At 31.8% G+C, this 15,650-nt stretch overlaps 1 protein-coding gene across 1 annotated transcript in view; it reads right to left on the reverse strand.

The window, feature by feature from the left end:
* Positions 1-11,833: 11,833 nt before the first annotated feature.
* LOC106460716 (cardioacceleratory peptide receptor-like) overlaps positions 11,834-15,650 on the reverse strand; it is a 13,664-nt gene continuing 9,847 nt past the window's right edge. Inside the window, exon 4 of the mRNA XM_013920455.1 lies at positions 11,834-12,481. Within this exon, the coding sequence (XP_013775909.1) occupies positions 11,834-12,481 (648 nt within the window). The remainder of the gene's footprint in view (positions 12,482-15,650) is intronic.

Here is a 15,650-nt window from a genome sequence, read left to right on the forward strand (position 1 = left end):
TGTGTAAAAGACAATAAATCATCTTTAATGTATTTAATTCGCTTTGAAATTTACTAATGTTTTCCATTTGTGTACTCTGGCTTTCTTTCAATTGTTGGAGACTTTCTTCTTGTTCATTTTCTTTCTCCTCAAACCACTGCTGTAGCCTCTCTTTTTTGTTTATTTTCTTTCTCCTCCAACCACTGCTGTAGTCTCTCTTCTTGTATCTTTTCTTTCTCCTCCAACCACTGCTGTAGTCTCTCTTCTTGTTTCTTTTCTTTCTCCTCCAACCACTGCTGTAGTCTCTCTTCTTGTTTCTTTTCTTTCTCCTCCAACCACTGCTGTAGTCTCTCTTCTTGTTTCTTTTCTTTCTCCTCCAACCACTGCTGTAGACTCTCTTTTTGTTTCTTTTCTTTCTCCTCCAACCACTGCTGTAGCCTACATTTAGTAGTTATATTTAGGCTAGGCAATTTGAGGTAGGGATGATGTAAGTGATATTATATTTGCCAATATTTAATCCATTCTCAAGTTTTTGGTGTCAGTAGATCTGAGTTATAATCTTACTAACTTAATTGCCCGTTCCTTGCACAAGTGTCCAAATTACTTGAAATCAGTATTTAAAAGCATAAAGAAATTGATTTTAAGAACATTTAGTTGAAAAATTCAATTTTCATAACATTTTAATTTTCATCTAAACCTTTGAATTCAAACAAATGACATAATCTAAACTAAAGCTTGTTGACATACCACATTGGCTGTTGTTTTTTTCTTCTGAATATATAAACAAATTTTGATGAGATCCTACCCTTGAACATCCTACATAGATTTGACCATGTCAAAAGCAAAGCTGCCCTAGGAACAATCCAGCAACCTTTAAACTATTACCTTGTGCCTTATTAATTGACATTGCAAAACAAATTACCGGTAATTGGGAATTGGAGCCTTCTAAATTCAAAGGGGTAATCATTTGGTAGCAAAGGAATGTTTGGGATGATTTCTCAACAACATTATCGGTGAACCATACTTTAATTTCGGAATGTGTTCTAGCATCCCTAGTGGTTCAAGAGAACTTAGGAATTCAGTTGGGTAAGTTACAGCATAATCTGTGTCTATTACATCTTTATCATTTCAAACATTGTTAAGGTTATGTTTATATGCAAAATCTTGATCTTCTGTCAGTTTCTCTTCATTTTCAGCAACAAATTTCAAAAGAACATTAAAATTGTATCATATTTTCCTGATGTAATCTACAGCAGTGGTGAAGGTAAGCCAAAATCTTGGCGTAATCTTCCACCAAGTTGTAAAACTTCGTCTTCAAGGATGATTAACGCTTCAATAAATACTCCAGAGACTGGAGATCTATGTCTGGAGCTTTGCATTTTGTAAAGAATGTCTTCAGACATACTTTCTATATGATCTTTCCACAGTTGAAGAAGGTTCGAAATACCACATGTTTGCAACATCAATGCAAATATATCTCTCAACTCTTTGGAAGATTTCTTACAGCTGTTAGTGTACTGTTCCAGTGACTATCATCTTCTAACAAACCCCTTAAATTACAAACAGCTCTGAAATTGTTTCATAATTCACCATTGACTCATTTCAGATTTTTAAATGATGTAGGACCAGGGACTGAGTGCAATAATAGTATGAAAAAAAGCTCTCAAAATTAATTGGATGTACTGTATAAACTCTTTCTAATGCAGGACTAAATTTGATACCTGGATGGCTTTTCACATTGGAACCTTGTGCTCTTCTTTTCCACCTTTATTGTTGGATTTTCCATATGAAATAGAATGATAGTTCTGAATATAATGATGTTTTTGCAAATTCATCAACAAAGCATGGTTCAGAAAAGGCAGTAACTGTAGTTCTAAGTGGCTGTTCAATTCTCTGTAATACATTTTCATCATTAAATAATAATTTTTGACCATTTTCTAAGTGGACTTGTAAATGCACAACTGTTGGATGACGTTCTGTATTAGAAATTCAAATATTCTTCAAATTGCTTCATTTGTACTTATGTATCTTTGCAACTGGTAGGTTGAAACTTCATCTCTGACATTACTAGCCTATTCAATACCACAGACAATCATATCTGAACCCTTATTGATATATTGACAGACATATTTTATGCTTTTAACTGAATTGCATGATTGAACATTGATTTGAGCATTGAAAATTCTGGACAGGTAAGGGCTATAAGGTACAATCCCCCTATTATCAATTTGAATTTCCTTCAAAATAGTACTGTGTCCTCCATCACCTGGCTTTCTTTTTCCTATAACGTGGAAACTCATCAATGTCTGTTTGCATCTCTTTGAGGAAAGCTTTTGGAAATATTTTGCTATATTTTTCTTCCTTTATGCATGTGGAATTTATTTTTTTACTGAACTACATGGACCATGAAACATATGCTTTTTTCACAATTTCAAACAAAATAGGATTTTCTTTAGGATTTGATAACTTTGCAAAGTGTTATCATAAATTTGATTTAGTCAGATTTTTTCTTTAAGCCAAATTAGTATGTGTGCATGTGGAAGTCCTCTTTTTGTCATTCAATAGTGTACATGTCACTTTGTGTGTTACCAAAAATTCCATGCTTTTTGAAGCTTTTGATGTAGGGATTGTGTGAGTGTAACATTTCTTGCAAGACTAAAACTAAATTTGTTTCAATTCCTGGAATATTCCTTCCTCTTTGTCTTGTCTTTCCTGATGAGTTTCCTATGAAATAGATTTGTAAAAAATTGTGTGATTCATTGGGAAGAGGTTGTAATGAACCAATATTATGTAGACTTGGCCGTGTATTTTGAAAGTAGGCATGCAGAGTTTTTCATAATTTTTGTAGCCACAAAGAACGTCATTTGAAAACAGTTGTTATACTTCTTAATTTTGGTTAAAACTGTTGGGATTTTTCATTACTGCCTTATAACAATGATTTTAATGGTTGATGTGGGACCTCAAGAAGAAGCAAGTAAACTTTACCACCAGAACAACACATTGAAAGAGTTTCACCAGACTGTTTCTTTGCCACCGATATCATAGATTGTTTGAGACTCATAACTGAATTGAGAATATTATCGTTTTCTCTCTCTTTAACTCATAACTTTCCATAACGTTCGCAATACACGCCCCCCCCCCTGCTTTTATTATGTTTGATTGAATGGCGGAAAGTAAAAAAAAGAGATCATCTCGCAATGTTGCATGGGAGTTTCTTGAAGAAGATGATCATCCCATCTATGTTAAATTCACTTTATGCTGTTCGAGGTTTAACCATTCCTACAACACTAAAACTTGCCTGCACACATGAAATATAACTTAACTGTACACACTTCACGCATGCGCTACCCGGCACTACAATGAGAAAGCGTTAAAGGGATGTAACCATAACATTTGTCTTCGCTGGTATGTAAAAGGGCAGTTGTCTTAAACGAAAAATATTGAGGGCTGCGAGAAAATAATTGTGAAAGACAAAAATAAAGAGATTGAACAAAGTGATAAAGAAAATGGACGTAATGGGAGAAAGAAACATAGAAGAGAATATGATAAGAAAAATATAGACCAATATCAAGGCTAAAAACATTAATTAAACAACGATGAAATACACGATGATGATCCACATATTGAAATTCAAAGATTCTACAATGTGATCATAGGATAATAGGATAATATTATCTCAAACTTGAGATAATAGTTGTAGCAGGAAGATCTACTACGAGTGAGGGATTTTAAGTTTTCACAGGAAAATTATGAAAGACTGTTTGCTGTAACCTATTATATCTGTCGTTTTATTAATCGAGAGGGAACAACAAAGGCCCTGAGTCAATTATCTAGTAAAGCGAGATACGATTTATTGTTTCTGGTGCATACTCTTGCTTCTACACGAGTTATATTGAATGATAGTGTTATGAATTACAGAAATAATATAAACAAATACTAAGGAAACATGAGACGTGAACTAATTATCATTAGGCCTTTAAATCATGGTAAGAGCTAGAAGTTTATTTGGTTAAGTTATGCACAAAGCTACACAATGAGCTATCTGTGCTCTGCCCACCACTAGTATCGAAACCCGGTTTCTGGCACTGTAAGTCCGCAGACATACCGCTGTGCCACTGGGGGGCTGAGCTAGAAGTACTTCTAGGAAAGGAAAAGACCATCAGTTTCTAATAATATCTGACAACAAACGTTATGAATATGGCTTAGAAAAACTTATAATTATTAAAAAGTGCTTAAATTAGCATTGTTTTCCTCTTCGAGAAATTTCGGAATTCCTAGGCGAACAAAATTGTGAAGCTCAATAGTTTGATATATTTGATACCTAATGAACAGCATGAGAATTAAAAGGATAAGTACTATTATATTGTCCTCAAGTGGCACAGCGGTATGTCTGCGGACTTACAACGCTAGAAACGGGTTTCTATACCCGTGATGAGCAGAACACAGATTGTGTAGCTTTGTGCTTAATCACAAACAAACCATCGAACGAAAATCTAAAATGAACTCATACAAAATGTAAAATCGTTAATGGCTTCATGAGATTGACAAAAAAGTAACTCAAAGTAAAATTCCATTATATTGGAAGAAATTACGATTATTGTTTATTTCGCCAAAGTATATTCTGATAACGTCAGAATTAGAGAACATTTTATGGGATTAGTTGAAAAAGAAGGCTCAACGAGCGTTGGTATGACAGAGCAGCTAATGCAAAAAAGTCGAAAAATTGGGACTTTACATTGAATACATGAAGGGAAAATGCTACGACAACAGAACAGTATTAAGACAAGAATATTGGGATTCAGTCTAGAGTTTTTACACTAACTCCAATATCATTCATTATACCACATTCAGTTTATTAATCCAACATTGGTGTTTATAGCACAACAATAATCTGTCTCGAAACTGTATATTTTTGGAGTGAATCAAAGTCTATTTGTCTTTATTCTGGGTCTTCACAATAAGTTTGCAACTACAGTAATTATCACGTCACTCTCAAACACTCGATTAGAAGGTAGCCTAGTAACATTGCGTGCTATTGATGACTAAGCTAGAAAGGTTTATAGAGTTTTAGTAGCCCCAGCAAAAGATCCATTTAAATTCCAAAGCTTCAGATTTTTTCATGTCTTATGATTTGGTATGATATGCTTTTTCAAGTGAACAGAGCAAGTAACATACTACGAAGAATTATTGTCTGCGATTTCTGCAATACTACAAATACCTCTTTTAGAATTATCGTCTGCGATTCCTGCAATACTATAAAGATCTCTCTTAGAATTATCGGCTGCGATTCCTGCTTTATAAAAAATTAATATTCTCCAGAAAATGTGTTACTTGCAAGGACCCTGGCGGATGCAGAAGCACTTACAGAAGAGATGAAGATTGATGCAAATTTCTAACAAAAAATGAAATTCATTGAAAACACAATCAGTATGTGTTTCAATATGAAGAAAAGACTAACTTTATTTAAAATTCAGTGCAAACGTTCAAGTTAAATTGCTTATATTATTCTTGGCACAGCCATTAAGTCGCTACCAACTAAAAAAATAAGAGATTCATTTAACCAAAACAGTACAGCGACTTACTTCTGTTCCCGTGTGATATATCTAATCCAATACAAAAAAAGAACAAATAACATAATGACATCAGAATGCGGTGCATGTTCTCTGATGGTTCTCTTAAAGATCAGCAATATCAGTCGAGATACGTTAATGGATTGGAACTCTGTTATTAACCTAAAGTTTTTTAATAATTCTCCCACAGAAGTTACTTCACGTTTATACAATGTGGTATCTAGTAGAAAATACAACTATTTCTCTCTATTCTTAACTGTTTACATTGCATTGAGAAGTGTTTTTAGCATTGCCAGCCATGATTGCAAGTGAATATCTTAACTTTTCAAAACCAAGATTAATAAAAACTTACTTGAAACAATAAAGTATAGTTAGTTATATTTTTCATCCTATGAATAAACATGAAATCGACGAAATATTCAGCTTAAAATAGTATATATAAGGTTTTGCTTTATTAAAAACGTGAAAAGTGAATTTTAATGAATGTTGTATAATGTTATGTTCAGCAATCTAGATTTTGGGCTGCTAATGGTACTTTTTCTAATTTAAGTTGTAAGTCAGTATACCTACCGGTGCCCCGCCGGGGGACACACTTTCACGTCAAGATTTTCACAATTTGCTACAAACAAAACACTCCAATACCAACTTAATGAGTGAATGACGATATTAATGGAACCTTTAACACCATTACTTAAGTTAGACTTAAAATGAGATTTTCTCTCGTACTTGCTCCCTAGTGGCATAGTGGTATATCTACGGACTGCAACGCTAGAAATCGAGTTTCGATACTTGTGGTGGGCAGAACACAAATAGCCCTTTGTGTAGCTTTGTGCTTAATTAATAAAAAACAAACAAACTCTCGTACTTTTTAATATACAAACAATTTTTGGATTTAGTAATTTGGAGCTTATAGTCAAACATGAAATATAAAACAATATTCTATACACCAACATTATACAGTGTATATTGAATAACTGTCGAGCTATAAGTTTGATCATATGTCGCTGGTATATTAACAGATATCTTATAGTGTTTACTTTTTGAATAGTTCAAGCTAAAATGGTGTGCTTATTAAATTTTAGAAATTCTGTCGCAAAATTAACAAGATGGGTATATGTGGTAAGTTTACGGACTTAGAACGCTGAAATCCTATTTGTTACGATGCTGTATTTTTGTAATATATTTACAATATTTTTGTAATGTTTTAGTAAAGCTTTGTTGTGAGGCGTTGTAGGCTTATCGACTGATTAATGACGTGCACCTAACTAAATGTTTTTTTATCACGTGCTGTGTAACGGTTATTTGGTATTTATATAAAAGGTCTCAAGTTTCCGTTAAAAAAAAAAGTTTTTTGTTGTTGAAGTTTTAGTGTTTGAGCTTAGTTTAGTTCTAGTGGCCATTTGAGACAGATATTTCTGTATCGACTCGGAAGAGTTTGTGAACCTAGATATTAATCGTATGTTTTTGTTATAAGTTACTAGTAGCTTATTTGTTTCGACTCTATAAAGAGTTTGTAAGTCTTATCTTTTGTAAGCCTTGTTGCTTTTGAAATCGTTTGTAACCGCACATCTAGTTCAGTAGTTGTGAATTGGAATTTTGAATTTACAACCTAAAGCTGAATTTCGACATACAACGTGTTTGAAGTGATTGTGTTTGAATTGGAGATAGTTCCTACGTGGATCTACCAAGAAAGAGTGATTTTTTTTGTAATGTATTTTTTGTAAATTATTGTATACAAGTTAATATTTGATTTTTTTATTTTTATAATATATTTTTAAAACTACAAAATTGCTGAGTTCTAATTTTTCGTTTCTACTGTATTATATAGTATTAGTACGGTATATGGGATCGTAACAAATAGCCCACTGTGTAGGTTTGAGCTAAGAAAACAGACAAAACAATTGCTGGCCCTTATTCAAGGTACGTAAATATGATTAATATCAATAAACGCAAACATTAAAAACATTCATAGAAATTACTCAAAATAAAATCTTAATTACTGAAAAATACAAACTATCTTATTTCTTAACATTTAGTTTTTGGAAGACTGAGTTTTTCTTATGTTTTTAAAGTACGTCGATATTTTCATAGATTTAATTTTATATTTTATCTGCTTCTTTATTTAATTTCGGTAGTACATATTGATGTACAGAAGACATATTAATAGTAGAAATAAATGTTTATATTCAATTAGACATTCAACGTTTCGCTTTACAACTTTTTCACGAGCGTTCACTAAAACACAAATCAAAACTGACTGTACAAAGCTTCAAAATGGTTTAAATAATAAATTATATTCGAATCTATAACGTGCATTTCCACAACGTGCTTTTGACATATTTAGTAATAAAGCTTATTGTTGAAAGAAACTATTGTTGAAATAATTAACTGTTACCTCTAGTAAACAAAACTTTTATCAATATTATAGAGTGAAATAACAAAAAGATAGGTTACAAAATAGCTAAGCACAAAAGGTACACAATGGGCTATCTAGCTTTAAGTCCGCAGACTTGCCGCTGTGACACTAGAGGGCATATTGTAACTGTCTTCAAATATTTGGATGTGTACTTTTTATACAGCCAAACAACGTATCTGATCTTGTAATAAGATTTACAGTATTACTTTGAAAGGTATAGTTTAATCCTGCAATTGTTTGTTAAAAATAAAATAGTTTGAAAATGTTCCTGGAAGTAAATCGAAACTATCGTTATACAAAAATATTGTCAGCTTTAATTCATAAAGTACATCTAGAGATTTTGCTTTTTTGTTTGTTTGCATTTAAGTTATCTATGCTGTGTCTACACTAGTATCAAAACTAGGTTCTGCAGCGTTAAACGTTACCACTGTCCCACCCAAGGACACATTTAAAGGAAATATTACACTTTTGATAGTAAATGGTGTTATACGATAAACTTATCGCTTGTTTTTGTAGAATATATAAATACAGTAAGTGAAAAAGGCAAAATTAAATTTTTCTAATAATCTCAATGTTTTCTTTGGAAGAACATGTTTTAATTTTGATAATATACCAATATTACGTGCAATTATACCCTTTATCATTGTGTTATAAGAATTCCACGTTATTGGTAAGGTTTTCATTATTATTATTCCCAGATAGTTTATTTCCTTGTTCTATTGCTTCAACCATTAATTTACAAGCTATATTAAGTTTTTATATAATTTGACGTGGTTTAATTTATACACACACATATATATATATATATGCCTAGAGAGATGTAAAATTCCAATACTTTGCTTTTTAATAAAGCATTGAAAATTAAAAACAAATTTTCATTTCGATATATATATGTGTATACTTAAAGATTTTTCAAATAAGACTAAAACCGCACATAAAAGCCAAACAAGTAAAACTAATGTACAAACGAATGTGTGATAAGGAAATTGTGTACTTTAGTGAGAGAGTTATATCAAGAAGCAGGATCCAAGTAAAGAAAATGATAAACTGTCAATCAGATATAACCTTATTTAGCTGTCTAAGTATTTGGAAAAAAGTAAAAAGGAAGGTAAGATTAATTGAATCTGATGACTTAATATATAGCACAAAGTGATTTTTTTCATTAATATTTCTTTATTTTTGTAATTTAAACTACAAAATTCTAGCATGACATAATATCGAAAGCTTGTAATATTTTTCTACTTCCTTAATATATGATCAAGTAAAAGTTTTCGTTGATAGCTGGAGTAACATGACGGATAACACATGGAAAGTGACAAATAAAAACAACTGAATACACGTTTAAACGTTAGTTATAAGACTAGTCTATCTTACAAGATTCATGCGTTGTTAAAATAAGAGTTTTGTGCAAAAATGAAAATACACGACTATAGGGTGAATTAGACACTGCTACTTATAAAAAGAAAAAAAAAAGATAAAATATGATAAAAGTGAAATCATAATGAATAAAAATGCCTTTTTTTTTAAGATAGAACCCTGAATCCTAACAAAACAACGAGTGAAATTTCCAAATGCTTAGATCATCATTTGTTAATATCAAGGGAACGAAAGGCTTAACTTAAAGCACTAGAGATGATAAAATTATCTTGTAGAAGTCACACTTAATTTTCTATATATAAAAATAAATAAGTAGTTTAAATAAATAGTTTTCAAGAATATGAAGTATTATATCATCTACGTTCTTAGCTTTGTCAATTTGATCATCCAAACTGTTTATGCCTTTTGTAGTGATTTTTAAATATTTTTCAAAGCATTCAGCGAGGTGTGTCATATCTGCGTTTTATTCGCAAAACACTAATGTGTCTAATTCTACATAATATTTCTAGGGTACTAATAACAGTGCATATTGCACATGAAACAATGTGAGACTCATAAAACTTCAATTATTCCATCGGAAATACTCGGGAGATCTTATAAAGCTTGCTAGGATATACCGCAGTTTTATTCAATTTCCCTTTTCTCATTTTCATAATTTCCTCACACGTTTCTTTTATTTCAAACAGAATTGTTCAATTCATTTATATTTATATATAGTTGCATGGAAGTTTAAGAAATAAGATTGTCATTTTTGAGAGTTAAATTTCTTAATTTAAGCTTTTTATTGCTCATCATCATTGCAAATGTTTCGTCATCATTATATATATACATACATAAGTAAATTTAATTTAGGAAAATTTAATCATACCAGAACAAAAAAGAAAAAAAAAAAACATCCATAATCCTCGTTGGAAATAGCAAAAAATTTAATTGTTTAATGTAAGAAATGATTTTTTAAAAATTTGAAACACATAGTATTTCAAATAATTTATTTCTCAATGAGTTATATTTGATATCTACTGATATTGGCTATTCATGTTTACCAATTCTAGGGACGTCAAAATAAAAACAAATTTTATTCATTTGAATATTAATGTGTAACAGACCACTTTCAGTTGGTTTACACCATATTTGTAAAGTGACATATCTAACTAACTATATTTACTTGAACATTTATGTGATCATTTTTAATGAGGTCATACATTCCACAGTCACTCAGAATAAAGGTTTTAATCGACTGGCAGCGTTCTTATTTTCGTTCTATGTCTGAGTACGGAATTAAGTAAGAAAGTGGAAGTTATAGTAATGTGGCTTCACAAGGAAGTGCAAGTAATAGTAATGTGGTTTCACAAAGAAGTGCAGGTAATAGTAATTTGGCTTCGTAAGGAAGTACAAGTAATAGTACTGTGGTTTCACAAGGAAGTGGGAGAAATAGTAACGTAGTTTCATAAGGAAGTGGAATTAATAGTAACATGGCTTCATAAGGGAGTGGAAGTAATTGTACTGTGGTTTCACAAGGAAGTGGAAGAAATAGTAACGTAGTTTCATAAGGAAGTGGAATTAATAGTAACGTGGCTTCACAAGGGAGCGGAAGTAACTGTAATGTGGCTTCGCTAGGAAGTCGAAGAAATTGTAATGTGGCTTCACTTTGAGTAGTGGAAATCCATTTGTTTAATTTTCCAAACACAGGTGCGATGTAACAGTTATCAATTTAGCATAATGTAAAAACAATAAATAATTTGAAGATAACAGCTACAAAATAAAAAAAATTATTTAATTGTAATAATAAACAACTTTAAATGTGGGAAATGCGAAAGTTGCTAACTTCTAGTCTTCTGTTTCATATTTATGTTTATTATTTACAAATCAGGTGTTCAGAGGTGGAACATTATGCATACACAGCAGCTCTAAAGTCAGGCAACCAAAGTGCGTAGTACTTTATAATTATTCAAATATAAACTATGCTGTATTTTACTTCACAAATAAAGTCCTCCGATGGCTTAGGGTTAATGTCAAGGATAATTAACGCTAAAACTGGGGTTCGATCCCATAGTGCAGATAGTCCATTGTAATTTTCCTTGCGATAAAATAAACTTTAAATATAAGTACTATTACATTATTATTTTAACATATTTTATCATGTTTTGAAGAGCTAAAACTAACAGACTATAGGATTTATGACGCTTTAATTATTGGTCATATAATGTATGTAAATGAAAAGTAAGAATATCCTTCACACTAGTATGAACAAGGATAACACAGCTAAATAATAATATTTGTTGTTTGAAGTTAAGCACAAAGCTACACAATGGGCTATCTGTGCTCTGCCCACCACGGGTATCGAAACCCGGTTTCTAGCGTTGCAAGTCCGCAGACATACCGCTGTACTACTAGGGGGCAAATAATAATATACAATCGCTATCCCACTGTGATTTTCTTCTGTTGTGGTGTTTGGAAGAGGTAGGTAACACCAGAGAAAGCTGAGTATTTCCTAGTCCCTTATTCCAATCACCTCATTGATGTTCTCTTTTTGTTTGGCCTGGTTGAAGATTTTGAATGCGAGAGATTTTGCGGAATTTTCACCCCCTTGACGTCCATAGTTAATCGCAAAGTTGAATAATAAAAATACCAAAGGATTTGTTGACGAATTAGACACTGCTTGTGCAGCAAGAATAGAGTACGTCATAGCGTCGACGTTTAAATATTGCCCGTAAACCCTCCAAATCTCTATGATGCAATACGGAGAACTGCATACAAAAAACAAAGTAACAATCACAAAAGTCGTCTTTAGAGTTTTGGATTTAGCTCTTGGTAAATATGCCATTGGAGTCTGGCGGAGAATAAGTTTGCGATCTTTTCCAGGTTTATCCTTTGATTCTGATGTTTGGTTTTCGTTTGCTCTTTGTGAAACCTTCTGGAATATCCGGACATAGCAAATACTGATAATAAGAAGAGGTAAAGCATAAACTACAACAATCATAACCGTCAAATAAAGTCTCAAGTGAATAGGAGGAGAATCGTAAAGTATGTTCCGGCATACATTTCGGCCTTGATATTTTATCCGGCGGAAAAGTACTAAGTTTGATGTGTTGGCTACTCCTCCAGCTAAAACCCAACTCCTCACAATCAGATAAGAAGCCTGTAACAAACAAGAAATATATAAAGTTAATAATTTTGTTAGAAAAATTAAAACTACATTTACTGTATGGGTAGCAAGATCAAGTTTCCAATAATTTTAATTTAAATTCTCGTATGAGTTGTAATCTTTTCAAACTCTTAAATATTTAAAACTTTTGTTCAACAAAATTGGATACCCATTCACATTTATATTTAATACACTTTTTAAAATCGTTTTAAGACATTCTAAATGTTTTAAGTTTAATACTTTGGAGTTCAAAGACATGTACAATCTACAACTTATAGTTAAACTGAAAAGTTTAACGCTTTATTTAACATATTTACTACAAAGGTATAAACCGATGCAGAAACATACTAATTTAGTACTTATTTTGAATGTGTAGTAAAATACACATCTTGATTAATCTTTGGTGGTCCACTGACTTAAAACGTAGTATTGTCTTTATTGAAACAATTTATATTATATTATAAGTGCTGCTCATTCTTAAAATTTATATGTTTTTGCGTTGAATACAGGCAACATAAATAAATGTTTTTGTAACTTTCGGTGGATCTGTCTGTTTGTTATTAAGCACAAAACAACACAGTTGGCTATTTCTGCTGTGTCCACCACTGGTATCGAAACCCGGTTTATAGCAATATAAGCTTTCGGACTTACCGCTGATTCACTAACATATGTATAACGTCTTCAATATATTACAAAGAAAGAAATCCGACACATTTAGGTTTATAAGGTAATTACAAAGAAAACCACATATATAAAAATATTATATCTTAAAAACTATTTGTCTTAAGGAAACTATATTTCACCAGAGACACATGAAGATTAATATTTTCATTCAGGAAACACGCACATGATACTTCATATGTTGTCTCAGAAGGAGGTCAATATTATTTTTAGTATTCACAACCAACACGTCAAACCTGTTTTTGAATGAAGTTATGTCAAATATATCCTTTTCTGGTTAGTCTTCATTGATCCTCTCAAACATCACTACACACTGACACACATTTCATTCAAACTATCAATCTTGTACATTTGAAAATATTAGAGAATAAAAGCAGATCTAGTTTTCGACAAAAGCAACCTAGGTATACGGTATGATATGGATGTAAAAGACCAAGGTTTTAGTTTAAAAAATCGAGGATTATTAATGGGCTTCTGGTGAATTTATTTCATAGGACAATTTATACTTTTAAAATATATTGTTTTTAAACTCGGGCTGTATTTTAACACTTTATGTTATTTTTTATTAGAATGGGTTTACATTTTAAGATAATATCAACTCCTTTTTGTATTTGGGCGCGCCCCCCCCCCCAATGGTACAGCGGTATGTCTGCGTACTTACAACGCTAGAAATCGGGTTTCGATACCCGTGGTGGGCAGAGCACAGATAGCCCATTATGTAGTTTTGTACTTAATTACAAACAAACAAACTGGTCAATCGTGGTCGACTGGGTAGCGTGTTTGGACTGCGAGTACGAAAACGCACACGCCTTCAGTGGCACAGCGGTATGTTGGAGACGATCTGATCAAGGTGTTTAAGGATGGTGATGGAATTGATAGTGTTCATACGTCATCTTTTATGGTATTTAAAAATGAGAATAATAAAACTAGAGGACGCAAGTATAACTTTTGGCAGGGTAGGAGTCATCCTCAGCTAATACAGGTGGTTGGTCCTTTGAATGAGTTGGCTTCATATGTAATAGATCCAGTTAATTTACGGGATTTTAAGAGAAGGCTTAACAAATATATGAATAATAAGGGCTGGTTTTAAGCGTCTTATTTTTATTTTAGAGTTTATAAAGTAGAAAGAACGGTCTAGATGGACCAACAAGACCTTTTTTGTCGTTAAATTATTTGTTATGTGTTGTTTCTAACCTGAAGGGTATGACGTGAGGGGTTACTACTTAATATGTAATTACTATGTTTTTTAAGCCACACGTCATTATTGTCTTTTTGAACATTACATACCTAGTTCGGTGTAACAAAGTTAAAGAATATAATTGTAACAGAAGTAAATTAATTTTATATGTATATGTACTTAATTACTCTCAAAACTTTGTTAAAACACACACACAACAACATGACATTTTTAAGTATTTCTTTAAAATAATTTTGAACTAGAAGAAAATACGTATTAGTGTTCTGAAAGTACAAGAATACCATATAAACTTCTTACTTAGCTATATGAATTCTGGTTTTGTTTAAGAATGCACGAGGTAATATATAGTATTATTTATTCCCCTACCTTTTAATAGATAAAATAATGTTGTGAACTAGAAGTGAGTGGCATAGATCTAAATTTAGGATATTATTTTTTAACAAACGCTTGTAATATGGTTCAACATTCCATGAACCCCATACTCGCTACGTCTTGAAACTCAACTAATAAAAAACACAAAACACTTGAGTTGTTATTAATAGTGCTTGGAGACGGCTTGAATGGGTAATAAAGAAAAACTTTAATATAAGTTTAACATAACAGCATATGTACAACGTCTCGACAAGGTTTTGTCATCATCAGGTACAAGTAGTTTACTACTGACACGGATATATATATATATATATACAGTATGGAACAAAGAGGTCATATGACCAGATACTGTTGTAAGACTTAGAAGAGATATCTTGGCACCCCAGGGTGTTAGTTTAGAGTAGGGTTGTTTTGTTCAATTAAGATGGATTCTTTGGTTTTTCGTTTGTTTATCTTTGGTTTTTTGTTTAAAATTACTGTGTTTTTAATAGATATACTATTGAGTTGCAATGGTGGAAAACGTGGGACGGGTTCCTCGTCATCAAATTTGAGTTGTTATTATTTGATTGTATTCTCTACATCTAAGTGATTCGAGACTAATCAGCTCATTATAATGATATTAATTAAACCTCTCAGTAAGATTTTGATTTTTTGTATAAATGGCCTAGGATACATGATAAATGTTTTATTCATGTTTGGAAATTTTTCTCGCTCACGGTTTATGAAGTTTGCATATAGGACATATACGTCCCAACAGCCATTGTTGGTGGTTTACAGTAGCTATTTATGAAAACATGTTATATATATATATATATATATATATATAATAATTATAGAGATAGAACTAACGACAACTAACACTACTTAGTTAGGGTTACGGTAGGTACAGTACCTTACGTACGGTACTACTAA

Source organism: Limulus polyphemus, unplaced genomic scaffold (genome assembly GCF_000517525.1).
Source record: "Limulus polyphemus unplaced genomic scaffold, Limulus_polyphemus-2.1.2 Scaffold35, whole genome shotgun sequence".
Classification (NCBI taxonomy): Eukaryota; Metazoa; Arthropoda; class Merostomata; order Xiphosura; family Limulidae; genus Limulus; species Limulus polyphemus.